Raw genomic sequence first — 26,413 nt, 5'->3', positions numbered from 1 at the left:
GCTAGCTAGATACTTTTTAGAGGTGGGATAATAACCACCACCTTTTCTTTTGTTTTTTATGCTTGATTAAGCGATATATATAAAATAATTGGGGGTTACAGCCACCCTGATTGCTTTTAGGCGCCTGTTAATCTTATTTGCTAAGAATGCAGCTAGCTAGAGTACTGTCTTTTGCTTTTGAAAACCATTGTCCTCAAAACAATATTGTATTTTTCCAAGTTTAATTTGTGTGATGAATGATCTGATCACGATCTCATATTATATATATATATAATCATCGATCTTAATCAATAAAGTTTGTGCTGATAGAAGATGCGTGGATAAGAGGCACTTGAGTGATCGATGTTTATAAACTGAAGTACCACTGTTCACTTTATTGATGATATCGAGGGCCATATATAGTAGAAAAACCAACCAATGACTAGGGGCCATCTAGCTACAAGCTTGAATGCCAGATGGAAGAGGCTGGGAGAGCCAATCGATATATATATATATATATAAGATGTCAAGAAAACTAATATGCATGGGATACTCACCAAATGAAAATTAGCATGAAAAGATTCTATCTTTTTCCAACTTCAACTCTATAAAGTCCAGGTATCTTGAATTTACAAGGAGCTAGCAAAAGTTTCACATAGCTTTTGTAGGAAATTCTCAAAGAAAAATTTGCTGAATTTAGGAACTTTTTTTTTTCTTTTTTTAGTTTGATGATGAGGTAGCTTAAGCTCTGCAAATGCATGATTAACTTCCTATGTTGAAAATAATAGTCTCAACGTTTTAATATTTGGCTTGATTTGACTCAGCTCAGTTACATGATCAGTACGTACGTACTAATCCAAAGAAAAAACACTTCGCAAAGTTACTATCATTCTTAAGAAAGAGAGGAGTTGGTTTCACCTCTCAATCACTTGACCCCTTCTGGTGAGGTGAAATTGTATTAATGTGGCCCACACGACTACAAGTTTCCATGTGCATTGTCCTGAAAAAAAGAAAAAGAAAAAGAAAAAAAAAACTAGCAAACAAATTAAAGTACTCATTTTGGCTCAAATGCGTACACAAACTACTCATGACTAACCAGTAATGAGCTAGCTAGGGAGGGTCCAGCATGCAATCATGTTGCCAAAACAAATTATATATGACTTAGGTTCTTTGGTTAGCGATGGAAAAATGTGTGTTTGTTTGTTTTTTTTTTTTTTTTTTGTTCGATGGAATCATAGTACACAAGATGAGTTTATGAATTCTTTTAAATGCATAATTTGAGACGGGTTCGAACCAACTTTTGAAAGATCTGAATTAATTTGGAAGAGGCGACAAAGCTCAGTGGTGAGATTTCTGTCAAGCCAAACAACCATCAAATCAAGTAAGGGCATTTTCTCATCCTGGCTGTGGGCTCCCTTTTCGTTATAATTTCGTCGTCGAATATCTTTTTAAGCATATTTTGTCAATCTAATGGCTTGTCGGCATGCCCGAGAGAATGTTCTTGCTTCACATGGGAATAAGCTAGCGAGGCTCGATGATCTCTTCTTTTACTTAATGACGATGGAGGTCCAACTTTAATTTGTAGTACTCTTTTGTCCGTAAGTAAAGTCTCACCAGTTTTGAATATGGTTTGAAAAACAAAGCTTTCGATTACCTTAAAATTGAAAAGGATAATCCAGCTCTAGCCTCTAGATGTGGCAAACGATTTGAAAAACAAAGGGTTTTCAAAGAAAAATAACGCACGACCTGAATCATGTCTAAAAGAAGACTTGCATGATCTATATGAATTATTGTGGATACAGTTCGTCGAGACTAGCTTAGCTTGCAGACAAGGTAGATGTCGTAACAATATATTTCCCATGCATCGAACGTTCATAAATTCTTCTCGGTACTGATACCATTTTTCATGTTGGCTAGCTAATATGATTTAATTCCAAACCAAGGTACCACTACTGATTAAAGTTAATTTGGTTTTCTATACTCTTCGAGTGTCCTATCACTTTTTTTTTTTTTTTAATGTTCCGTGAGAATATTTGCCTTCAAATACACAGAAATTCATCAACAAACGCCACCCCTGTTTATCTGTCATGACTCATAATCGGACCCACCGACGACAAGAAAGGATAAGAACCCTTAAAATCTGCATGAGGTGATAGCACAATATTAGTCTTGTAGTGGAGTTGGTTGAATCCAAATCTCAAAATTTGCAAGCCGCTGTGCTTTTAAGTAAACCACAGCCACGACGGATTGCAGGAATTATCCTTCGTTGTCATGTTGAGTCGAGGTTTTGTTCCAGGTGCATGAGTGGTCAGTTAAATAATTTGCACCAGAACTAAGAGTTCATCACAAGGAGCAAGTGAATGCGTGTGTGTGTGTGTGCACTGTAAAAAGTATATCTTATGGAAATATTTTTGGCAAAGTAATAAAAATAAAGTCTTATGTTATCTTCAATGTTATCCTGTACTTCATATATAGTCAATGATGACAACGTTGTCGCGTAGTATACCTCATGATCCTAAAATCTACTCTCCTTAGACAAAAAGCCAGAAAGTATATGGAGTTTTATGTTGAAATCGCCGTTCAAATGATTGAGATTCGATGTGTTCTGTATGTTGGTTTATAACAGCACTGTTAATCCTACGCATGAGTACGAAGGAAAATCTCATTCCATTAAAAATGTCTGAAGGTTTAAAACTGCTTGTCGGTGTGGTGGTGCCCTACTAGGAAGTGGGTGATGGATTATCTTAAAATTTGGGTTCTCCCATAGCAAGTTCTTCAGTTTCTTAGAACACAGAAAAAAATTCAAACGACTTACAGACATATTGACAATGATAACAACCAATGACTTTGTGAATACCAGTGCTGCTATCGGCAGTGTTTCACTTCCAAATCTTCGTCCATTCTAAAACTTCACTCATCAGTACTACTCATCCAAGGCATCCGCCAACAAGATTTACCTTAAACCTCTCACCATCGCACAGAATTTTAGGCCAGATGGTTGATTTCTCTCCAACCAAAACAAAGAAAAAAAGAAGTGCTCAAAAGGCTATGGAATAAGGCAGAGAGCACCAAAACAAGCTACAAGAAAAGGAAAGGGAAAAAAAAAAAAAATACAATCAAAGCATATATATTATGTCGTATTACGTTGGATGATAGAAGGGGAAGTATATGATATGTGTGGAGGATGAGTCAGTAATTCGTAGTAGTAATAATGACTCAGAAAAAGAAAGCAAAAGGGGTCAGAGCACTTGCTTCCCCTTTGCCGGACAGATGGTATACAAAAATATAGGAGAGGACAAGGGTGCACCATAACCAGATTCTTGACCCCGCCGCACCAGTCTACCCTCATTTATTTTCTCCCACTGGCCACTCTCTTTCCTACACCCTGACCGACTGCCTCGTTTCAATTACAACAACGCTCTCGAGCCCTGCCAGTAGATACTTTTCTTTCGCTTTTTTGACCTTTTTCAATCATTCACTCAGTGGTGGGAAATAATTCCATGTGAGAATTTGAACCCAGTTAATCAATTTTCAGTTTCCAAGCCCAACATTTTAACAAACCTTTGTAGACCAAACAACAGAACCCGTTAAAAAAAGGGAAAAAAGAAGAAGGCTCTTTTAAACATAACATCACAAACAAAGAGGAATCAATATATTTTTCTCTTCATCGCGTATCACTGACATCAAAAAATTGCCAGCAAGCTGGGAATAAAAATTGAAGCGTTGCGTTAGAAACACCTTTGTATAAATAACCAAATTGAATCATCAATTGGTAGTAAGCATAGGGCAAAATTATCTCCATGGACTTCATTATTTCTTGTTAGATGATCTCGTTGTTCAAACAAACGGTGTCCTTTAAAGCAATATGAATATATCAATTGATCTCCCCAGAAAAAAAGAAAATAGTTAGTAGCAGGGTGGACCAATAACATGATGAAAGCAAGGCAGCCCCATTCAGTCGATTTTTCTTGTCCCATTTTAACTTTTCATAGGAATCCTGATTAAACCTGCATAGGTTTTCTGTCCATGGACCAATCTAGATTCTCAAAATGCAAATACAAGTATGCCAACCGTGCAGAAGGCAGCACAAACCATGTAAAAGAGCAACAGTTGCATCTAGCTAGTCCATAGATGTAGGCAAAGATAAGTTAGTTAATCATACATGACGTCCAATAGTTCCATCTAACATAGCAGTAAACCAGAGGGTGATAGACCTCCATGTAATTGAAAAGGCAACATAACCCGATTTATACATTTGCTGGAATCACCATCATTTTCCCCTGTAAATTGAGATGAAAAGCATAAAGATAGATAGATAGTGAGATGCAGGGGCTGCTTTGGTTAAACTTTAAACTTACGTATTCATCATCAGAGTTATGTTGTCTCCCTTGAGAAGAATCCGCCCTGAACAAGAGACAAACCACTTCGGAACGTGCACATTTTGGAGATGAATAGAAAAGTTAAAGAGTGACAAAGATAACTCACCTAAAGATTTTCTGCTCTTCTTCTTAACGTTGACTTCTTCAGCATCATCCAGAACCAAATTCATGTACTCATCAAAGCCCTGTAGGACACAACAACACACACATGGACGTTTATTAGGTTACAATTACCAAAAGTTGCCAGAAATCTTACTATCTCTCTCTCTTAATGAATTTGCATCTATTAGATGTAAGTCATACTAAGTTGACAATTATCACTTCTGCAGAAAATTAAGGTCAGCAACCAAAGAAAAATAAATCCACGAGATTAACTGATCGGGAGTTGCAAACAAACAAAAAAAGATTTAAAACATGATACTGCTTTCTTCTCTGTTCCACTGGTTGCCTATGTGCATGCTTTACACCAGAAGCATGTAAGGTGTGGGACAATTCACATAAATAAAAACTCATTTTGATCTCTCGTAATCTCTCCGAACGGAATGGCTTAGAAGAGCTGGTATTTGGAGTGTATTAAGCAAATAAGATACATGGTTGACATGGCGCTTTCCTTTTTAAACAAGTAAACAGAGAATTTATTGAAAACACAAAAGGCATAGTACAAGTACACAGGAAGTATACAAGAACAGCAGACCAGAAAAAAACAAAAAGGAAGAACTCAACGCATTAAAACCTGAATCTATGGTTATAACGGTGATACACAATCCCAAACAATGGGACTGATAGACCAAGAAGCTCAATCAAAGCCGTGTGTAACCTAGGGCTAGGAATGTCACATACGTAACTAAAGCCAGGCAAGAGACTTGCATAATTAAATGTAAACATTGTCTATCCCATAAAAAGACTTAAGAATAAACCATGTCTAAAATCACAATCATTTTTTTTTTTTTATAAGTAAACGGTACTATCAATAAGAATAGGCATAGCCCAAGTACACAAGATGGTATACAAGATATCTATAATCACAATCGTATCTAAGTTCCCAAACCAACTAAATGAAAAACTAATCATTCATGAGATCTAAGATTCATCAGTCCGCTCCTTCCAAACTTGGCCCACTAAGATTATCTATATTCCGACCTTAGAAATATTGGGCTGGGTCCTTACACCGTGTCTAAAAAGCTTAGGCAGAACTAACCAATAGCATGACTGACTGTCAACCTAGAAGTATAATCAAGGAGGTTACCAGCTTTTGTTCTAGCAAGGTCAGGTTTTGGAAAATGGTACCGTTATGTCTAATGTAGTGCACTTGGAACGAAAGAAACAGCCACTGTTTTGAGGATAAGGAACGCTCCCCGGCTGGTTTTAGGGACTTTTTCTTTCATACGTTATTATTGTGGGCCTCCTCTATTGTATTGAATGGAATGAGTGTTAATGACTTTTATGCTACTATACGTAGTACGTAGTTTGTAACTAGGCTTTTTCTTGTATACTCCCTTTATACTCGGGCTTTGCCTTTTTACGTGGATCAATAAAATTTCTTTTACCTATCAAAAAAAAAAAAGGTTCTTAATTGCAACAATGGAGGTGCCATTTAAATATGAATTGGGGTTACCATCATGCGAGCTACCCTAGCATGAGAGACTGTCAAGGCAGTAAATGAAGGCAACTACTTGAATAAGAAGTTAACGTACAAAGAAAACACCAAGGTGAAAATATTAAGGCATTGTAAGCATTAATTGTGAAGGGATGGCTGCATGGAGATCTTAACATATACACTGATTAGTAACCATTCATAGAGCTTATGTTGCTACACATTCCACATCAGACATCTGTGATAACAAATCCTGTTTATGTTATGAAAATAACAGAATAGTGATGAATAAGATAACTCTAAAGACACAAGGCACCAGCAAGCTCAGAAATGTCACCAAGGGATCATGACTCCCATATACATCATACTTGAGCTGTTACATAAAAGGCCTCAGCCCCTTATGTTATGCAAGGGCACACACAAACACAAAGAAAGAGGGGAGAGAGAGAGGGGTGGGGTTGGAAGATGTAAGAAATGACCACCAGACTAATATGAGATAAGGCTACAGAAAATAGCTCTAGAACATAATCCAATCATAGACCACAGTGAACATCTCTCAATGATTAAAATGAACGAACTATCAGTATGTGTTTGAGTTGCTCGGCAAAACTTCTTTGGGGAAAACCTAAATTACTGAAATTTTTAGCTAAAACAATATATTTTCTGATAGGTAATCGAAGTTATATAATATAATATTATATGATAAATACAACAAAAGAAAAAAAACAATACCAAATTACCAATAACAGGTGAATTGTGAAGTGTCAAATATAAACCGTAAGTTGCCAAATCAACTGATCGAAAACTAATTCTCATTTTTTTTTTTTTTTTTATAAGTAAAAGATAGATATTATTGATATGAATGAGATAGGCCAAAGCCGTGTACACCGGAAGTATACAGAAAACTGAAAAAGACCTAAATACATTCTAACTATGCCTAATTCTCATTTGTGCGTTAAGTAGAGCTATAGATAAATAAATAAAAAATCCAGAAGTATGGAACAGAAAAGAGAGACCAAGATATCTCCACCTAATAGAGATAAAGTGGGTCAAGAGAGAACCGGGGGAAAAAAGACAGACATATAAGCTTAAATATAACACTTACAATGATCCGGCCCTCAATCCTCAGGTCTCGCTGCTCAAAAAGCCAAATTTGAATGCGCGCTTTCTGAACCAATTCCAATCCCCCCCACCCCCCCCCCAAAAAAAAAAAAACAAAAAAAGGGAGCTAAAATTAGCCAACACTCGAACCATCCATCATGAAAAACCCATAAGACAAAAATAATACTCGTAAAAAGAACAAAAATTAGGGCTTACACTCTGAAGGAACCTGAAAATCAGGTTCTGGCGCCGCACCCGGAAACCAACAGGAAAATCAATTAAAAAGAGATAGTCATTGAAAATAGAAAGCGTAAGCAAGCCCTAGAAAGATATTACGAAGGGAACGTGAGCGGATAAAAGAGCGTACAATGGGCTGGGTCATGATCCTCTGAACTTTTGTGCTTGCCATGGCTGCGGGATTTGGCGGTTCTTCCGGTTACACGGAGTTCGATTTGAAGAAGTGCAAAACCCTAATGCGGAAAGCGTTTTCTATCCGACGAGACGAGGTTTAAGAGAAATTGCACTTAAAAGAGTACCCTAGTTATGGCTATTTTCCTAAGGACAATACTCACCACGTGAAAACTCTATTCATCGTCTCCATATATTATATAATTTTATTATTTTTATTTTATCAAATGGGTGATGTATATATAATGAGAAAAACAAATTAATTAATTTAAAAAAATAAAACAAAAAAATTTAAAAATAAATACGATGTGTGGTGTGTAGAAATAATGAATAGCAAATTTCGTATCAAATTTGCATTCCAAATATGCACAACAATGCAAATGATTTTTTATTTTCTTTTTCTTTTAATTATTTTTTAAACATCCTTGATTATTAAAAAAATAAAAATATATACATAAATTAACTAATAATCACTTTCTTAACCATTCAGAAAATATATATATACTAGGTCAAAGTAACTTGTAATTGGATCAAACAGTTATTTTATAAAAATAATATATCTTTTTACAAAACTTATAAAAATAGTTGATGACATATATAGCTTTGAAGACATTACTTTAACTTTTATACAAGTATTATAATTAATATAATATTATAAATGAACTTTAACAAACAAATTAACTACTACGATGAGTACTTTAATTATTGTCAGTACAAGTGCAGTGAAAATTTGTTGGGAAACTATTAGGGGAAATATACAGTTTCTAACTTGCCTAGAGGACCATTCATAGACTATTAGTTACTTGTCAGATAAAACCCTACGGCTGACATGGTCGCCCATCCCTGTCCCAGTATAGTACGGTCCAAGAAAAACTGTACTAAAGGGTTGGACTAATGCTTAATTAAATAATTATTTTAGTTATTAGTAATATTGGTTCTTTTATTTAAATTTAACGTGGTTTTCATTGTATTATTTTACGATTACTAAGTTGTGAAATTTATTTTAATGTGTTTTCTTGATATTAATTATTGTTTAGTATTTAAATTTCTCTCTATTTTAATTTCGTTCATTGTTGGGCTTTATTGTTTTATTTTATTAATTTTTAGTTGTAGTGTTTTATTTACATTTTTCTATTTTTTATTTTATTGGACCTGTATTTTTTGGATAGGGCTTGTTTTTAATGGATTTTCTCTGTTTTGGGCTCAGCCTGTTTGGCTTTGTGAAGCCCAGCCCATGGGCTTGTTTTCAGCCTAGCCCTCTCTTCCTCAAACGGTGTCGTTTTGGCCAGCCACTAGGGTTTTCTTCTTCTTCTGTGTGCAGCTACCTTCCTTCTCCTTCCTCTTCTCGATTTCATATATTTTCTTTTGTAAATCAGAGTTGCCATAGCTCATTTGCTTCATTTTCGTCTAGTTTTGTTCCTTTCATTTTTCTCTGTCTGATCTTCTTTTTTCCCCTGTTGAACCCGTGTATTTCCCTTATCTCTATTGTATTTTATTTTCTCTATTTTTCTACATTGCAGGCCTTATCTGTGAGCCTCCTCTCTCTCTCTCTCTCTCTCTCTCTCTCTCTCTCTCTCTCTCTCTCTCTCTCTCTCTCTCTCTCTCTCTCTCTCTCTCTCTCTCTCTCTCTCTATGCCATTTCTCCTCCATACAACACATTCTACAGTGAGGACCATCATCTGCCCTCACCTCCATTTCTCCCACATCCCGTGCTCTTTTTTTTGCCCCAACCCGTGCCCTGTTTTAACTCCAAACCGTGAGCATAGCTGAGCCTCTATGCTCGCCACTCTCTCCGTCGTTTCCTTAGTATTTCGGATTCAAGCTTGTGAAAAACCTCCTTGCATTTCCATTTATTTTTCCCTCTACACATGCTTTTGTGAAGATATGTTGGTTTCATCTTTCTTCATATTCTGCTTGTGCTGCAACTCTCTTCCTCATTTTTCGTCTGGTGCTTGCATTTTAATCTCTATGATCTTGTTATTGTTTTGCTGCAAATCTGAGCCTTCTATTCTCCTCTCTTGTATTATTTTTCATCTGTTTTACTCCACTATAGGTTTGTCCTTGAGTCTCAATGCTTGCCACTCTCTTTGTCGTTCTCTTATCTATTCTTCAATTATGGTTGAGCAATTGGGCGGCAGGGTTGTGGCTCAAAGTGGAGAACGCATGGAAGATGGGGTGGAGTTGCCGCTTGAAGGAACTCATTTGTGGTGGCTTTGGTTACAATAGGCACTATAGCTAGACAACACTTATTATATAATAATATATATTTATATATGATTGAGCACATTTAAAAGACACATTATCATTCTCTATTTTCAATTTTCCAACGAGAGTCTAATGCCTATGTAGATAAAAGGTACTTTTTTTTATACATAATTAAATATTTTTAAAAATACTAATTCATTATTAACCATCATTTTATCTATTCAGATAATAATAATAAAAAAATCGATTACTTTTGTCGATAAGCTTTATCAATTCAAATAGCTCTTGTCAATATTTTTCTCCTGATATCTAGGACTGTAAGACTATTAGTTTGGATTAAAAAAATTGACCGGACCAAAGTCTTATTAATCAATCTCGGAGTATGATTTTTTTGAACTAGACCAAGACTGAGACCTACTGAACATGTATACATATTTTAATAAAAATGATATTTACAATAATAAAGTGGGCAAACAACGCACACTCATTTGAAAAATAGAGTAAATATGAAATTTATATGAAAAAATAAATTTTTTAATAATAAACTCTATTCTTTTTCAAAAAGAATACGCAACAATTGTGCAACTTATAATTGTACTTAGAATTACTCATATTTTAAATATTATTTTATATAGTAATTATATAAATTAATTATATAATTTCTATCAAAAAAATATCATTGACCATATATATAATGAAGTTACTTAATATTCATTAACCATATCTAAAATGTTAAAGACCATTTAATTTTAATTTTCATAATTTAATTAATTTTTCTGTTAAAAAAAGAAAAAAATATTCATGGACCGACCGGCCGCAAAAATAAAACATCCATTTAAAATAATAAGTATTTTAGTCACAAAAAAATTATAAATATAGAAAGAAGAAATGATATTTGTAATCATAGAGCGTGCAAAAATTAAGCACTCTTTTTGAAAAAACTGAAGAAATATAAGACACATGAAAAATCAATTGATGACTTCATGTAATCCATAAAATTATAAAATTACTTTTATCGTTAAATAGATTTAATAGATTGTATAAAAGTGCACCAATAATATTTTCATTTATCATTTTAATATTTTTTATTTATGCCAATTAATATGACATATTTGAAGTGATTTAGAAATTTAATCTTCGTTTTTTTCTCATTTTCTTTTAGACTTTTAAAAACTCCACGCAACGAGTAAAACATATTTCATTCCATCTCACCTAATTATAACTTTATTAAATTTCTTTACAAAATATAATAAACAATTCAACTTTTTTAAATCATAAAACGGTAATAATATTAAAAAAATAATATTCTGACAATATTTTATTCAACTTTTATCTCAACTCATTATCTAAACGACAAATTTCTTAATAATTACAAAATCAAATTTATTGGTTGTATAATAATCAAGGAGAACATACACTTTTAAAATTTAAATTTTATAAATTAAATATTATAATTTTAAAAATTAAGTACATAGATTATACGATCTACGTACAGACTTGGGTGAGTACTACTGAGTCAGTAGCTATTTCTCCATCAAGTTGGAGCAGAGAGAAAAAATTGGACTGCTTGTTCCGATCACGGATGCGTATACAATCTATCATCACGGATGTACATAATTTTGTCTGTTAAAAAGGACTCTTTTTTTCCCCTCAGCTTAAAAAAAGCATCAGACAAAAAAGCATTATTGTCAATTATCCCAAGCAATATTAGTATATGAAGTGATTGTTTATGGAGATAATTAACAGCATAGAATGTTCAGCTCGGAACCAAATAATATGACTTGATATGGATTCTACCAAACAAAAACTACCAGCAACCTCAAGGTTCCACAGCAAAAATAACGATCAAGATTATCTTACTGATGGAAAGATTTGGCATTAGGAAATTCGATGGTCTTCACAAAGAGACAAACACCTTATAAGAGATTATCAAGTTGTGTTTGCAGATCCTGTATCGACACCATGTTGATGACGCTTTCTATCTCTTCAGTGGAATATTCAGCTTTTAGCATGGACTGTACCTGTACGTGGGCTTCCACAATGTTTGTTCTGCAATACCCAAATACAAAAACAAAAATCATCAAAGTGCACTTGATTAATAAATTAACAGTCTCACAGTGACGCCCTGATCTCACGGACACAAGATTGGACTAATTAACTCACTTTATTGGTTTGAAAAGTATTGTTCGTGTTGATGGGTTCTGCAGATAAAGCTTCATCTTTGCCATCACTGTTGGCAACTCTTGCTGAATGGCAGTACTTACCTGTTCGGGAAATACAAAATCAACGCAAACAAACCTCAAGCATTTCAAGATAATCCTTTCATTTGAGATATATCATGTGCACGTGCATGTTGGAAAAGAGTTTATCATGCACCAACCACCCACATGTTTAATATAACTTCCATTTTCAAAGCAAAAATTAGAACTTTTTGGAGAATGCTCCATAAACATAATTGCGTGATAACTATTTATTGAATTTCTTTAAAATCAACAAAGATTACACGATGTACCTTCTGAACAAGTTCAGCCACCTTATCTGGAGTAGCAAAAGCTTGATCCTTAAGTGGTTTGGCCATAACTGACTCAAGCTTTTGATTTTGATTGCCGGATGATAGGGCAAATTTCACAGCCGTCACCTGCAAAAACAAATTTGAAACTTATTACTCTAGTTCTTCTAAAACAACAAAGTAATTGACTCTGATTGAAACTCCATGAAAACTAAAATTGACACAAATATGAGAAAATTTTAATCTCTAATGATTACTGGCAATCGTGGTTCGACTCATTAGGTTTAGGGAGTGAAATGAGAATTTTTGGTTTTAGGTAAAAATTTAAAATATTATATTTTAATATTATTATTGTTTTGGGATTTGAAAAAGTTGAATTGTTTATTATATTTTGTATGAGAATTTGGGAAAGTCGTAATGATGAGATGATAATTTTGTGTTTAAGATGAGAATTTTGTAGTGGCCAAACCTAAGTGAGATGCTCTATTCTCCAAGAATGTACATTTTTCACTCTTTCCCAGGAATGAAGTCACATCAGTTTTTTTTTTTTTGGGTACTTTTCAACAAGTGCACATCCGATGGACTGACTCCACACTTGAAATCCAGGGCCCGGTGTCTTATTAGCTAGCTAGAAGTTTCCAGCATTATATTCTGAAGTCTAACTACTTAAATACTGAGGAAAAAGACAAACCTTGGTAACAAATGAAAGCATAGGATCCACAACTAGCTTAGTGACTGACATAATGAACTCCTCACAAGTGACTTTTAGGCTTTTTTCAAGTTCCTGCAGACAAATGAACTACCAAAGTAAGGGAAATGGGATTACAAAGAAATAGTTGATAAATTATCAATAATAGTTCCGACAAGCATCATGGTATTGACAATCTTTATTGGTAAGTGCAAAAGGTACAACTCTGGTACATGGAGCATGACCATGAATTCTAACAGCATGGTAATTGAATGCAATGCATTGTGGCGAAAGATGCAGAGAAAATTGCACATACAACTTAAATTCCAGAATGACTTCATAAGAACACAAGTTACAAGTCTTCATTTGAGGCACACTTGTTCATTCCAATAACCTCTTTTATCAGCAAACATTTTTTTTTTCTCATGCCTTCCAAACATACCATAGGAGTGGAAGTAGTAGATGCTGCCAAAATGTCAACAAATGAACGTGCTGTACAACTCATGTAAAGATTGTGTTGCAAGGCAAACTCACGAACCTTTTTTGCATCTACTTGACTTTCCAAAACTCTGGGAGACAAGGTCCTTGCCAAAGAAGTTGATCTCGACCAGTCAAATAGTGAAGCCTGACCTCTAAGAATACGTCTTAAATGTTCCTGACAGTGGAATCGACAAGGTAAAAATATCCATTACAGTGGAAGATAATATAAATTTTCTAATTAGAAGAAAACATGTAAAAAATAGATAACAAAATAGGTTCTTTACTTCCGATCTTGAATGTACCACATTCTAATTTATCTAGTAATTGACCACTGTCCCATTCATTCATTGGTAAAAGAACCCAAATGAAGAAGGGAAATGATAGGCATAAGTCTATTTTACATTGTTGTAAAACTCAGTTGTAGGAGTATCATTATTTTACAAAAATGTCATTCATTTAAAATAGAGTTGTAAAATAGTTGTAAAACAGTTACATCTTTATCACTACCCAATGAAGAATGGAGATCGCACTATTAAGCTACTCCAAACCTTGTACAAGCCAAACAAAACAAAGAGAGTCCACTCTAGGGCCTAGAGTGGAGAGAGATGGATGCATGAAATGGGCCTTACAGAATTTGTCAAGCATTTAATGCTGCCCGAGAATTCAGTAGGAGTGTCAAACATTAATGTTGTAAGGTCCACTTCATCTCTCTCCTACTCTAGGCTCCTAGAGTTCGGATAGGAACTCTGGGGGATCCAAATACAAAATCATGAAGTCCAAGACCAAAAATTGTAATTATAATGCACAAGGGCATGTATTTATTTGAAATGCAAGAATGGAAAAGAAGAAAAAAAATTATGTACTCCGCAGGAGTGTCAAGCATGTAACTTATTTGCAGGCAGAAACAAGAAATAATAGAAATGCTCTCAACTCAATGAGAGCTCTAGCCTGAGAGATACCAGCAAATGGGAGAAATCCAGTTCCTTGTGTGTAACTGAAAATTCGATATCAAAGGGTGCAATCTGGAACACAATGATTGTTATTAATCATTTCAATAATATTGCTTGTTGGAATAACAACCAGGGAAACATAAAAGAGAGAAGAGATATGACCTGCTCCATTAAAATAAGAAGATGTTTTATGAGGAAGAGCTGCCCATCCATCAATGAAGACCTCTTTACAATGAGTTTGCTTGCTTTCTGTGGCCGATAGAAGTAAAAACTAATTAGAAAAACACATGGCAAAACTGCTACACATAAAATGCAGTTGTTTATTGACATGCTTGAATGGGCGTCATAAAATGTAAGTCAACATAGGAAGCCTCCTCACACAGGAAAAGATAACACAGTAACTAAAAAACAATATCTTGCACCGATATGGATAACTTCCCAGTAGTGCATTCTACCAAAGAAATAATTGTTCTTTAGCATACTCACTTGGATGGATATGGAGCAAACTTCTACAGCTTCCTGATAAAAATACCAAGAACAAACTCAGAGAAGTGTAAGAAAGGAAATTTAAAAGATGATTAGCATAGCAAATATTAAAATACCTGTGCTAAACCTGTGAAAACTCCTGGCTCTAAGCGGCGATACAACTTTGAAAGCAATGATAGAGTTTTCTCAAGTGGTGGATACCAAGTTTTAAATACATCGGGATTTTCCTCAGCCTACAGTTTGATAAACAAGCAGGGATAAATACATCTGAGTCAACATATGCAGGCAACAACCACAAGTGGAACACAATATACATTGTTCCACTCTGACCAATACCAAAAAGAGAGGTGTGACTTCTGCCAAATCAGCATGGTTAACACTCTTACAAGTTAGACATCCAACAGTACGGGTGTGAAATCGTGTTAACAGGTCGTGTTCGTGTCGTGTCAAGGTATGTATATTATAACATATAGGTAAACCTGAACCTGACCCGTTAAACTTATCGTACCAATATATCAAGCCCTAACACGACTCATTAACATAACGAGTTGTGTTGTGTCAACCTATTTCAACCTCTTTATGTAAATGGATTAAAAAGACCCAAAATTTTGACCTAATTAAATCTAGTATAATTTTATACAAATGTTAAAATGACCACAATATCTATAAAAATTATAAAACTAACTACAAGTCCAAAATTACAATCCAAACAATAAAAATATCGAAATTAAAAGTCTAAAAATGTTACTTTTAAGTATAAGGACATAATTGTAACTTTAACTATCTTAACAGGTCATAACAAGTTATAATGTGTCAAAACAGGTTGACCCGTTATATCAACCCGTTAAACAATCGTGTCTTAACGGGTTAATCTGTTTTGACCTGAACCCGTTAAAACTCACTATTATTGTTTCGTGTTCGTGTTGGGTTAACGAGTCGTGTCATATATTACTACCCCTACCCAATAGGCATCCAGCAAAAGGATTAACAAAGAAATTTCTAGTTCACTGCAGCATCCCTACGGTAATCTCATACTGTATTTCTTCATCACATATTTCAAGTGAATGAAGTGCCTTTGTCGGCATGCCATATATATCTATATCACATATATAAATGTGTGAATAAGTTGCCAGCATTCCATGCTATGACTTACATCCTGCCCAAGGGCATCAAAGAATAAATAAATGAATTGCCAAAATTATTACTAAGATTGTCCAAATTTGCAATGAGACTCTAACTCTAATATGCAGGACAACAGAAACTGCATGAGTGAATCTTTGCCAAGCAACACAAGTCTTATAGTCATATGATTTATAAATATATATATATATATATATATATAAATATATATGCCTTATAGTCATATGCTTGTTTATGCAAAGCTAAATAAAGCAGTGTAAGGCACATTACAGCAGTAGCTTCTGATTCATTCTCAACAGATCGTTCCAGCTTCACAGGGTAATCCAAGTCTTCATCAGAAGGCAAATAGTTTGCTATCTACATAAGACAAAAGCAAAAGCTTCAAAACCAAATCAAAATATATCAAGAAATAATGGCTTCCACAGAAACTCAGGATGGAGAAAGGGAAAAAGCACACTGCAAAACTGATCTTAGCACAGAAGCTTAGAGCCCCAGGAAAATGAATATACTGTCCAACTCTCAGGCGTTTTATGCATTTCACTAAAACATGCCAAGTCACAAACGTCAGGTACCATAGAATACACAACTCCAGATGAGTAAAACCACCTTTCTAATCCCTTCATGAGCACATTTATGGTTTCTAAGCCTATAGCTCTGTAAATGTATTCATACATACTTGCACAACACTCCAATGCTACTTGTAACCAATCACTCAATCCAGATTCAGTATTTTTTCCCCACATACTGAGGCAACTTTATGATCTAACACATGCCAGAGAGATCAACAGTATTAAATTTACCAAAATGACCATAAGGTAAATGATCATGTAGGAAGGAATTAAGTTTTCCCTTTTTATTAGAGAAATGACATGTGCATGGAAGGAATGCATGGAGCATACATAGATGAAGGAAAAAAAAATTTATTATTCATTGCTGTTCACATGAACATGACCGGTAAAATAATTTTGCCTTCATCCGTGCACGGTCCATGCATTCCGTCCATGTTTGTAGCATGACTCTTTAATTTATCTCCCCACCGATTTCAATGGCATGAGTTTTCATGACTTCCTTGTATCCACAGTATAACAATGGCAGGTGTTGTTCTTGTATACACCCTGTGTACTTGACGATGCCCACTTTCTATCATCAATAAAATTATTATTTACCAATCCAAAAAAATTTATCTCCCCACCAACAAGTGAAAGCTTCAATGCCTACTTATATAAAGAAAAAAAAAAAACCCACAATGCCTCTAAAGGCATCAACGCCTAAGACCATCCTCATATTCAATTAGATAGAAGGACACATAGGAACACCATCATTGTAGAAGAAAATCAATGCTGTCTCGGACTAACGCGTGAAACAAGTTCATGTAAAGAAATCAGGTGAACAAGCTTTCAGAGCCGGTCAGCAAAAGATATGTTGATTTTTTTTTTTCCTGGTATATACACTGCAGTATTAATGAGTCATGGATCAAGAATAAAAAGTACCTCATCACGAATATGTGTTCGAGCACGAAAAGTCAACCTCTCATGAACATCTGCTAAAATTCTTTGTAATGTAGGGCGTAGCCCAGCTAATGGTTCACTCCGCCTATTTAGCTGTTCTCCCAAAACTTCAGCTTTGAGGATATCAACAAGTTCACACAGAAAATTGATATTTGTTTCATGAATAAGTTTGGGGCGGAGTGTGTCGTATAAATATGTAGAGCTGCAAGATAAGTTATCACTGTCACAAGAATTCAATATGATCTGATGATGAAAATAAACAAGCAAAACCTATGTTGAATAACTCCAACGTCGAAAAGAGATCAGAAGTATAGAAATGAATAATGGATTTCTACTGCAGGGATACAAAGAAGCTTACATGCCAACAACTTTCCAAAGTTGTCTGATGCTTCAATTCTATAGAAAAAGATTAGGGAAGAACGAACAAAAAGATGAAAAAGAAAAGAAAAAGTGATCTCTTTAAACCAGAAAAGACAACTTATGTCCCAAATTTAACAAGCAACAATAAGAGAACTCCCTCAGACAAGTTAAAGGAACTTTCTTTGGCCAAAAAGAAAAAAATAAACTTCCTAATTTTCATGAAAACCCAAAATTAAAAACATTTAAGGATTACTTAATGTAATATACTAATCACCCAAATAATGCAATGCGAAAACGAGCTACTACTTTCATTCATTGCTATACAGTTCAAAATAGTTAAAAACACTAAGTCTAAGCCACTTATTAACCTCAAAAAAGTGAAAAAAAAAAAAAAAAAAAAAAAAAAAAAAAAAAAACGAAAGAAAAGATGGAGGGGGGAAGGAAAAAAATCAACTATGGAAAAAAGGCTTGAAAACTTTTTGATAAGTAAAAATAGCTTCAAAACTCACAGGGGATCTATTAAGGGAGCCAGACTTGAAGCGTCCTCAGAAGAAGATGGGAAAAAATGATCAAAGAGCTGATGTTCAAGCTGACAGACCTGCAAATTATATCAGTGTCAATCAAAGAACCCACAGAAAAGGAAAGGACGCAAAAACTCAATACACCAAGATTTAAACACAAGTTATTAAGTTAGAGGACTGAGACACCAACAAATAAAATATTGGCGACAGAATCTTGTCATATAAATGCAATTCCTCAAAATCAATCCTACCTGCATTAGATATGCAGGATCGACTACATCTATTCCCATTTTTTTTTTTATCAAAATCAATCCTACCTGCATTAGATATGCAGGATCGACTACATCTATTCCCATTTTTTTTTTTATCAAAATCAATCCTACCTGCATTAGATATGCACATCCAGATCTAGTTAATGATGGCAAGGACTCTTTCTTTGCAAACTCAGATATCCGTTGATGCACTATGCCTCTTACCTGGATAGCATGAGAAATAAGAAACATAACCAACTGACCAACTAATGAAATAATAAAATTATCTTCAAAACCAACAATCAGCTCACCAAGGAAAGCCGCTGTTCACAATATAATCTGTGGCATTCTGCAAGAAGTTGAACATATTCTTTCCTCGATGATCTGCTTTCAATTCCCTCCAACACTGGCTTAAGCTGCAAAAAAATATAAGCTTAAGTTGCCTCCAGACAACAAAGATCTAGAAAGATCAAGTTGTAGCACACATCCTATTCCCAAACCAAATAGATCCTGGTAGAGTAAAAAAGATTTACACTTTTTATGCCCGACTTCACTCACCGGTGTAATTTGTAGTCTGGAATTACATTTTTCCGTTCATATAACAGCTTTATTTTCAAGCCAAAGAAAATGGTTACCTCACTTGCTGCTGCTTTGAAACGAACATATATAACGGACGCCTCTACACCTTCAGAGACAGCTGTTTTTCCGCTGCCACTGGATCGGATTGCTGCCTGGACCTGACAAAGGGAATAACATAACTGAAGCCTGAAACCTCTACCATCTACTATGTATCTGTGTGTGTGACAACCATTCAAGTGCATATGCTCAGTTCACCTGAGAAGAAGCACTTTTGAGAACAGAAAGTACATGAGAACGGATCATGCCCAGAGCTCGAGACTGTCAAACATGTAAGTTTCTTGTGTTATGGGAAGTCAAAATAAATCATACTGACAATAGTTTCACACCCTAGAAAAGGATGGAAACTTTGGTTTTCACCCACTCAATTACCTCATAAATGTTAACATCAGAGTCATTTGTGTTACCTGAAGTTGTCGAAACTTGAGCAAGTAAACACTGGATTCTAAATACTCTGGATTGCTTTCAACATACCTAAAATAGGCACACATTAAATAATGGTAAAATCGCACTGTGTTACCTACAAACAACAATAATACAGTGCCCCAACTACAAACTCACAAGGTTTTTAACCAAGTAATGCACAACCTAAAAATTATAGAAAATCACTGATGTATAAATCATCAACTTACGAAATGCACTCATCAAGCCGCTTGAGCAGAGGGACAAAGTTTTCATTTCCAACGTTCATATTTGGAGAATAAAAATTTGAAGAAATCTGCACGTAGTGGTAAAATTAGATAAACCATTTGCATAAGATTGTTCAAAACTGTTATTTCATGTATATATGTATGTATGTATATAAGTAAATAAAAACTCATCCATCGGTGAAGGATTGAACCCACAACCTCAAACACTGGCAACAAAGCATATAGGAGCTCCACACAAACTTCGAATGATATTATTCAGTTTGATTCAGGTTTCCATAGCTAAAATTGCCTATTGATACTAAAATAAAATAAATAATACATAGAAATTGGCACATGCAAAAGCACCCATATAAGAGAAAGTGAATAAATCGTTCCAAATACATTATTTTAGTATTACAAACAGTGGTCAAAAGTTAATAAGAAAGGAAGACACATTTTTAACAAATTAAGTCTGGCAGCAGTAGTCGTTGAGGATTCTTTGTGTACGAGTCTTCCCGATTCTTACATAATTAATAAAGATGTTTCATAATCAATATTGTATTACATAGCTACTGTATATCTTGTCACAAAAGATATGAGAATATTTTTATGTACAAAAATATCATGATTACTGACCTAGTTTGGAGGTGACTCAAGAATTCCTTAGAGAAGCACTTTACTTTTGAACATATGGAAGATTGAATAAACCAGAGTGACTACGGAAGAGGTTTTGACAGGAGATAATAACTTTATTAGTAGGAAGCTGCTAGTTTTTACATATCAAACTGTTGTTCCAAACCTTTTCCCATCACTTGATTAAAATTTTTATTGTGGGCCTCTTCTGTTGAATATTGTATGGTACTAGACTATTAATTGAAAGAGTTAAATCAAGCAGAAACTATAGATAAGATAGCATTCAAACCTTACATTCTCCAATTCATCAAAGTACTTGAGTTTACTACGAAGTGCTTCTGCAAACTCAATCAGTCTTTGCTTCTCCATAACCTGTAACAAAAACAGTACAATGAGAAGACAGATTGACTATTTCAACCAAACGGCTTTACTACATAAGGTAGTTTGTGAGGTGTGGCAAAAATTTCAAATCCAGAATTATCATACGTCCAACATAACACGATCAACTAACGTGAGCAACATTAACACTAATCATGTTTTTTTATTGCATCTCCCAAGGGTAAGCTATAAAAATAACGCGATCAACTAATGAATTTCCTTTACATTTTTTAATGCTGAGGAAGAGCACCATGCTCAATCTTTATCATGTCAGAATGAAGCCATATTTGATTCTCAGGACTTGACATTAACATTCACACCAGCCAGCAGGTATGCGAGTGAAACATTGAAAAAAAAGAAAGGTATGAAAGGAGAGAAAAACACACCAGCCGGTCACATGCATCATGAAGAGTTTTAGTCTTTGTAGCTACTGCTTGATGCTGCAGCTGTAGTTCGTCAAATAAAGCCAGGGTGTCATCCACCTGCACCAGAGGGAGCTCAGACATCTTAAAAATCAAAATAGTTCACCACTGTATAGTCAGAAAAAAGTTCTGTGAAAGAGTCAATTAGCAATGCAAAATTCGGTAAAATGATAGATGTCCATAATAACCTTACCTGGCCAAGTAAACCATCACATGTCTGTATGCGCTCTGTTAAAGTGGTTACATATTGTTGATATTTCTCATCTGTCTAAGGATAGAAAAGAATGAGTTGGGATTAGCAATTATTCACTCTAACGACAAAATTAATCATGCCACAATGGGAAATCATAACTAACCTCTGACTTCATAGCCGACTCAAGACCAGTAAACCATTTGTAAAACTGCAACATAAAGGAAAGGCAAATGATGCAAAGCAAAAATTATAGATCTAAAGCTCAGTTACCACGGAACCAAACAATAAATCAATAGAACTTCTGTCAAACGCTCGTTAGGGACCAAAAGAAGAGGAATGATTAAAATTTAACGGAATCAAATTGAGGCAAGTTGTCCCTATTAAACAATATACACTTAAAGATCTTGGCTGCTTTCTCCTTGTTGAAGCAATGGTGACATTATAAAATGAGAAGCATAGTACAAATCCTTAAAGAACGAGGATTGATGTTAACCACACAATGTCAAGACTCTGCCCCACAAGCCACAAAGCATGAATCGGCCAAAAGCCCCCAAAGGTGCTGCCCAAAGATCCATAAATATCACAGAATGCAGACGAGCGGAAAAAACAAACATATTGCATGAAAATGGGTATGGCAGTGATCTTGTGCAAGAGATATGAGCAAGATCTTAATTAACGACTAATAAAGAATGCCGTCTGAAGTAGAAGCATAAGCCTGAAGATGTAGATAAGAAACCAACAAGGATACGACATTACCTGGTTTGTATTGACCAAGAAAGGTTGGATAGCAGGACCAGAATCTTGGATAGGGGTGTCCTTATCGGAAACGGAAACGGAAACGGAAACGGACAAGGCTTTATCCGGGTGGGAGACATGGTCTAGTGCAAGATTGGGCGGAAAGGGTCGTTCCGCAACCGCATGAGACAGCGTTAGAATTGCTGCTTGTTGCTGATCCGTTAGGGGAGCATTCTGAGCCACCGAAGAAAATTTCAAACAAAGGAAGCGTTTGCGATCATAAAGAAGCGTACAGATCCAATACTAGCACAGCAAGATTTCAGATTTAAAAATGCGGATCTTGAAACAACAAAGCTCGATATCATATACACAGCAAAGAAGAATAAGTCAATCGCATATACCTGTTCCCAATTTGAGGCGAAGTTGTAGCCTTTAGAAATTGCTCCCGATTTCGGAAGGGTAGGAGCGCTTAGTTTCGTGCTTGCCATTTGCACTCTCAGTCCTTAACTTTCCTTCTCCTCCACAAAAAATCTCATTCGTCAGCTTCCACTTTAAGTCCTCGGAAAATATACCATAGCCGTCCGGTGGCTGTAAATCAGAGCGTCCGCCGATGAAATCGGGTTCTTGAGGGAGGAGTACGTTTGAGAAAATAAAAAGCGGAGGGGATACACAGAGGGCTACAAACGAACCTTGCCGCCTTGCCGTTGCCGTCAACGTCTGCTTTTTAGTGAGATGTGATGTGGGGACTAATTGACCATCAGATTTGGTATTCTCATACGTGGCATCCATCCGGTTAAACTGGAGAAACCGGCGGATCTCAAGCCGGATGGGAGCCACTACGACGGGCGTCGCAATGCAAAATATTGAAATAGGCGCATGTGAAAAGCGACATGTCGTAAAGTACATTAGCGTGCAGTGTTGAGGCCCAACAAATAACAACATGTTAACTTAGGAGCGTGGGAATAAAACTTGCAGCCCAGGAAATAAGTACATGCCCAACCGGACAAGATTTTGGGCCTTTTACCCACAAGAGAAGGTAAAGACCGAAGTAAGTAAGGGGATGGATGTACGTAAGGTTACTAGCTTTGTTGTGACGGACGACGTCAACTTCAGGATCTTTGCGCAGCATTGGTGTCCCGTCATGTCAAGTGAATCCAAAGCCGCCGTAACATAAACGGTACATGGAAAATTCCAGACTTCCCTCCTCGTCTGAGGTAAAAGGAAAATTCTTCTTGTCATCCTCACACTCCACACACCACACTTATTTTAATTTTTTTTCATTTTTTCTATAATAAATATGTAGTGTGTAGATGATAAATAGAATAATTCAATTAGTTTAATAAGAATAAAATGAAACAAAAAATAAAAAAAATAAAAAATAATATTTTAATATATAAAGTGTGTGGTGTAGGATGATGTGTAGCATTTCTCGAAGTAAAATGACAATCTAATGAAACCACAAAAGATGGTTATATATGGAAATTGGAATCCATTGACTGCTAATTTAGGATTCTAGAAGGCTCCTCCTCTGACTGCTAATCCATTGACTGCTAATTTTCTCTATAAAGCAAGACTCTCCACATAGGCCTAGGTCGCATGAAGAGCTGAATTTATAAAAAAAATTATTTTTTATTTTTATTATTCTTTTGAAAAATATATTTTATTCTTCATTTTTCTCAACGAATTATTTTCTTTTTCCTTTTACGGGCTTGAAATTCTTGAAAAAATGTATTTTTGTTTTGTAATTATTATATTTTCAATTTTGTATGTTTTGTTAAATTTTTTTTATAATTTTTTAGAATTATTTTTTAATATTTTTATTATTTTTCATATTCTTCTTATTTGAGTGGTGATTGTCAAAATTGATACTTTTAGGGTGATTATAACTAGAGTCCGTCTACCTAAAGCATGTGGTTCAAATAGCATAAGACTCAGCTTCCATAAGAGAGGTTTTGGATTCGATCCCCCTTTCCAAATCCCAAAAAAAAAAAAAACTAGAGTCTGTCTAAATACACTCCTCGTTTGGGGCCTACTCGTGCACTCTAGGACATTATTGTCTTTAAAATTTATTTGAATTACAATAATGTCCCTATTTCTTCTTCCGTCAAAATGCAAAATCATGTTTTTGAAATGAACTAAAAAAGTTCCAGTCCGATGGAGTAGATGTGGTAATGCATTTTATGTTAGTTGCCTCGAGATTTTGTTGGTGTTGAGCAGTCCTATGGGTCTTTTGAATAAGTTGGAGTAGGCACAAATAGAGAACCACCTTCAAAGTTTTAAGAATTGTCAAATCTAGTTGACAATGTTTCAACTGGTTATGGCTTTCAACAGGCAAACAACAAGATAATCAAAGAACTCAGCAAATCACAACTTTCTTCCTATTGTACCAAACTCCTAGCAAATCTCTAAACTACAAAGAACAATAGCCAACAACCAAAGAGTGATTGCTGAAGAAATCCTTAACCCGCGAGAAATAAATTCATAATGTCAACATCTTCTTGAGGAGATATGTAAACACAACTATAAACTCATTGTCACTGCAAACTTTTAAAGAAGATTATGGGAAATTCAACATCACATTACAAAAAGATTGTCATTGCAAACTCAAACACAAAACTGATGCCAGAAAAATAATAAAATTAGGGAAATTTAAAAGACATTACCATTGTAATTCATTCAAGTCATATCCAATGTCAAAAATAGATTTTTTAACTTTTAGAAACCTGATAAACTAGGTAAAAACCTTTGACAACTTAACCTAAGAAAATGCCGTAGAGAATCTCCCATAAATTTCTTAAGCATGAAGGGAATGGTGGATTGAGATGAGGAAGGAGACGGCAAACTCACGCTCGCCGCTCAGGAAGGGGATGGAGGACTTAGATAATGAAGGGGACGAAGGACCAGCTTTTAGGAAGGGGTCATTCTGTTGGTCTTCTCCTATACATACCGTTTGCTCTAGTCAGTCACAAGCATCTCAATTCTACTTAAATTAAACGATACGTCTCATACTTGGGAGTAACATGTCAGGCATGCGCAAGGAGTCCCCTAACCAAGAATGCCTCTAGAATTATTCAAAAAGTATACCTTAAGAGGAATTAAGTTGTGGTGTATCCAAATTGAAACTCAAAATGAAACTTAATTCCTGGCTTTCCCCTCCTTGTGAATTCAAAGAAATGGATGTAGATAAACAAAACAAAACACTTGCCTTGAAATGAGTAGATGCAAGAAATGTAATTTTTTATGCCAAAATAATGTTTTAGTTAGCAACTGGGGCTCAATAGATTTAGCCAATAGAATTGATGAAAGCTAAAATTATTCTAATTTTGTTGAATCCACTACAACCACTTTTTATGTTTTCTAGTCAAATATTGGCCAAATTTAGATTTTGTCAAGCCCACTACTAGCAAACCGCTAATCTGCTATTGGATATCTTGATCATGTGTATACTTTTGTTGCCTAAATAGAGTAACAAAAAGCTATCGATATTATTTAATTTCCATTTATAATATTGTGATATGTAAACAGTCATGAAAAAGAATTTATAAATAGCAATCATGGAAATTACAGCTTTAGATTTTGGATTACTGAATCTCAGGGCCGGCTCAATGGCAAGGCCAGTTAGGCCATTGCCTTAGACCCTCATTCTATGTAAGTCCTCCAAAATTAAAAATGAGATATTTTTTTCTTAAATTTTTTTTAAAAAAATAAAATAAAAACCAATTCATTATATAAAATTTTAAATAACTTTTTTATTTTTCAATATGTAGGCCTCATAATACTAAATTTAATATTTAATATAATGAATTATTTCTATTTTAAATAATTTTTTAAGATCTTACTAAATTGAGGTGCTAAATTTGCATTGAGGCCTCATTTTAAGTTGTAGTATTCAATATAAATTCAAAAAAACTTTATTTAAAGATTTAAAATAAAATCTCATTTTATTGAAAATTTTAAAAATATTATTCCATATAAGAATTTATATTTTATTATATTATAATTATGAATGACTAACTTCAATTTCGCCTTAGGTCTTAATTTATATTGAGCCGCCCTGCCGAATCTATTGATAGCATTATTATATTAATCTTTTAAATTACCTTATTCAAAGATCTCTTACTTACCATACAAAGATATTTCATTGAATTCCAAAAAGAAAGTTGAATCTCGGTCTTTCCTTCCACAAGAACATAATTAAAGATTAAGGCGCAAAAGACCAAAATCTTTT

At 34.8% G+C, this 26,413-nt stretch overlaps 2 protein-coding genes across 6 annotated transcripts; both read right to left on the bottom strand.

Moving 5' to 3' along the window:
• Positions 1 to 4,075: 4,075 nt before the first annotated feature.
• Positions 4,076 to 7,631, bottom strand: LOC122317526 (small nuclear ribonucleoprotein E-like). Of its 3 annotated transcripts, none has more exons than XM_043134653.1 (6): positions 7,421 to 7,631; positions 7,270 to 7,308; positions 7,058 to 7,120; positions 4,465 to 4,543; positions 4,338 to 4,383; positions 4,076 to 4,259 (listed from the first exon to the last, which is right to left on the bottom strand). In XM_043134653.1, exons 1-6 carry the CDS (start codon positions 7,460 to 7,462, stop codon positions 4,250 to 4,252), a joined length of 279 nt encoding a protein of 92 aa, XP_042990587.1. In that variant the 5' UTR covers positions 7,463 to 7,631; the 3' UTR covers positions 4,076 to 4,249. The 3 variants fall into 3 exon arrangements, with proteins under 3 accessions (XP_042990587.1, XP_042990588.1, XP_042990589.1); XM_043134654.1 differs by having other exon boundaries at positions 7,270 to 7,296; positions 7,421 to 7,626; XM_043134655.1 differs by lacking the exon at positions 7,270 to 7,308.
• A 3,704-nt stretch (positions 7,632 to 11,335) lies between these two features.
• Positions 11,336 to 22,885, bottom strand: LOC122315573 (conserved oligomeric Golgi complex subunit 3-like). 3 transcript variants are annotated; one of them, XM_043131560.1, is made up of 24 exons: positions 22,587 to 22,881; positions 22,207 to 22,488; positions 21,614 to 21,658; positions 21,451 to 21,525; positions 21,222 to 21,317; positions 20,752 to 20,829; positions 19,828 to 19,913; positions 19,603 to 19,669; positions 19,394 to 19,456; positions 19,195 to 19,296; positions 18,871 to 18,975; positions 18,692 to 18,784; positions 18,297 to 18,385; positions 17,410 to 17,629; positions 16,190 to 16,276; positions 14,896 to 15,012; positions 14,780 to 14,812; positions 14,456 to 14,542; positions 14,303 to 14,365; positions 13,402 to 13,518; positions 12,867 to 12,959; positions 12,179 to 12,304; positions 11,830 to 11,930; positions 11,336 to 11,715 (listed from the first exon to the last, which is right to left on the bottom strand). In XM_043131560.1, exons 1-24 carry the CDS (start codon positions 22,671 to 22,673, stop codon positions 11,583 to 11,585), a joined length of 2,445 nt encoding a protein of 814 aa, XP_042987494.1. In that variant the 5' UTR covers positions 22,674 to 22,881; the 3' UTR covers positions 11,336 to 11,582. The 3 variants fall into 3 exon arrangements, with proteins under 3 accessions (XP_042987494.1, XP_042987495.1, XP_042987496.1); XM_043131561.1 differs by having other exon boundaries at positions 22,207 to 22,419; positions 22,587 to 22,880; XM_043131562.1 differs by lacking the exons at positions 11,336 to 11,715; positions 11,830 to 11,930; positions 12,179 to 12,304 and having other exon boundaries at positions 12,908 to 12,961; positions 13,403 to 13,518; positions 22,587 to 22,885.
• Positions 22,886 to 26,413: the final 3,528 nt, after the last annotated feature.

Source organism: Carya illinoinensis, chromosome 7 (assembly GCF_018687715.1).
Source record: "Carya illinoinensis cultivar Pawnee chromosome 7, C.illinoinensisPawnee_v1, whole genome shotgun sequence".
Lineage (NCBI taxonomy): Eukaryota > Viridiplantae > Streptophyta > Magnoliopsida > Fagales > Juglandaceae > Carya > Carya illinoinensis.
Note: the sequence above shows the minus strand (reverse complement) of the source record. Positions and strands in the feature narration are given on the sequence as shown.

Bases quoted from the DNA above. Each gene is read 5' to 3' on its own strand.
- LOC122315573 (XM_043131560.1), bottom strand. From the start codon at position 22,673: ATGGCAAGCACGAAACTAAGCGCTCCTACCCTTCCGAAATCGGGAGCA. The intron at 19,670-19,827 runs GTAAGTTGATGA...TGCCTATTTTAG, and splicing joins CGGCTTGATGAGTGCATTTC to GTATGTTGAAAGCAATCCAG. The intron at 14,543-14,779 runs GTGAGTATGCTA...TATCGGCCACAG, and splicing joins TTTGCTCCATATCCATCCAA to AAAGCAAGCAAACTCATTGT.
- LOC122317526 (XM_043134653.1), bottom strand. From the start codon at position 7,462: ATGGCAAGCACAAAAGTTCAGAGGATCATGACCCAGCCCATT. The intron at 7,309-7,420 runs GTACGCTCTTTT...GTTGGTTTCCGG, and splicing joins GGATCATGACCCAGCCCATT to GTGCGGCGCCAGAACCTGAT. The intron at 4,544-7,057 runs GTAAGTGTTATA...TGTGTCCTACAG, and splicing joins GGATTGAGGGCCGGATCATT to GGCTTTGATGAGTACATGAA.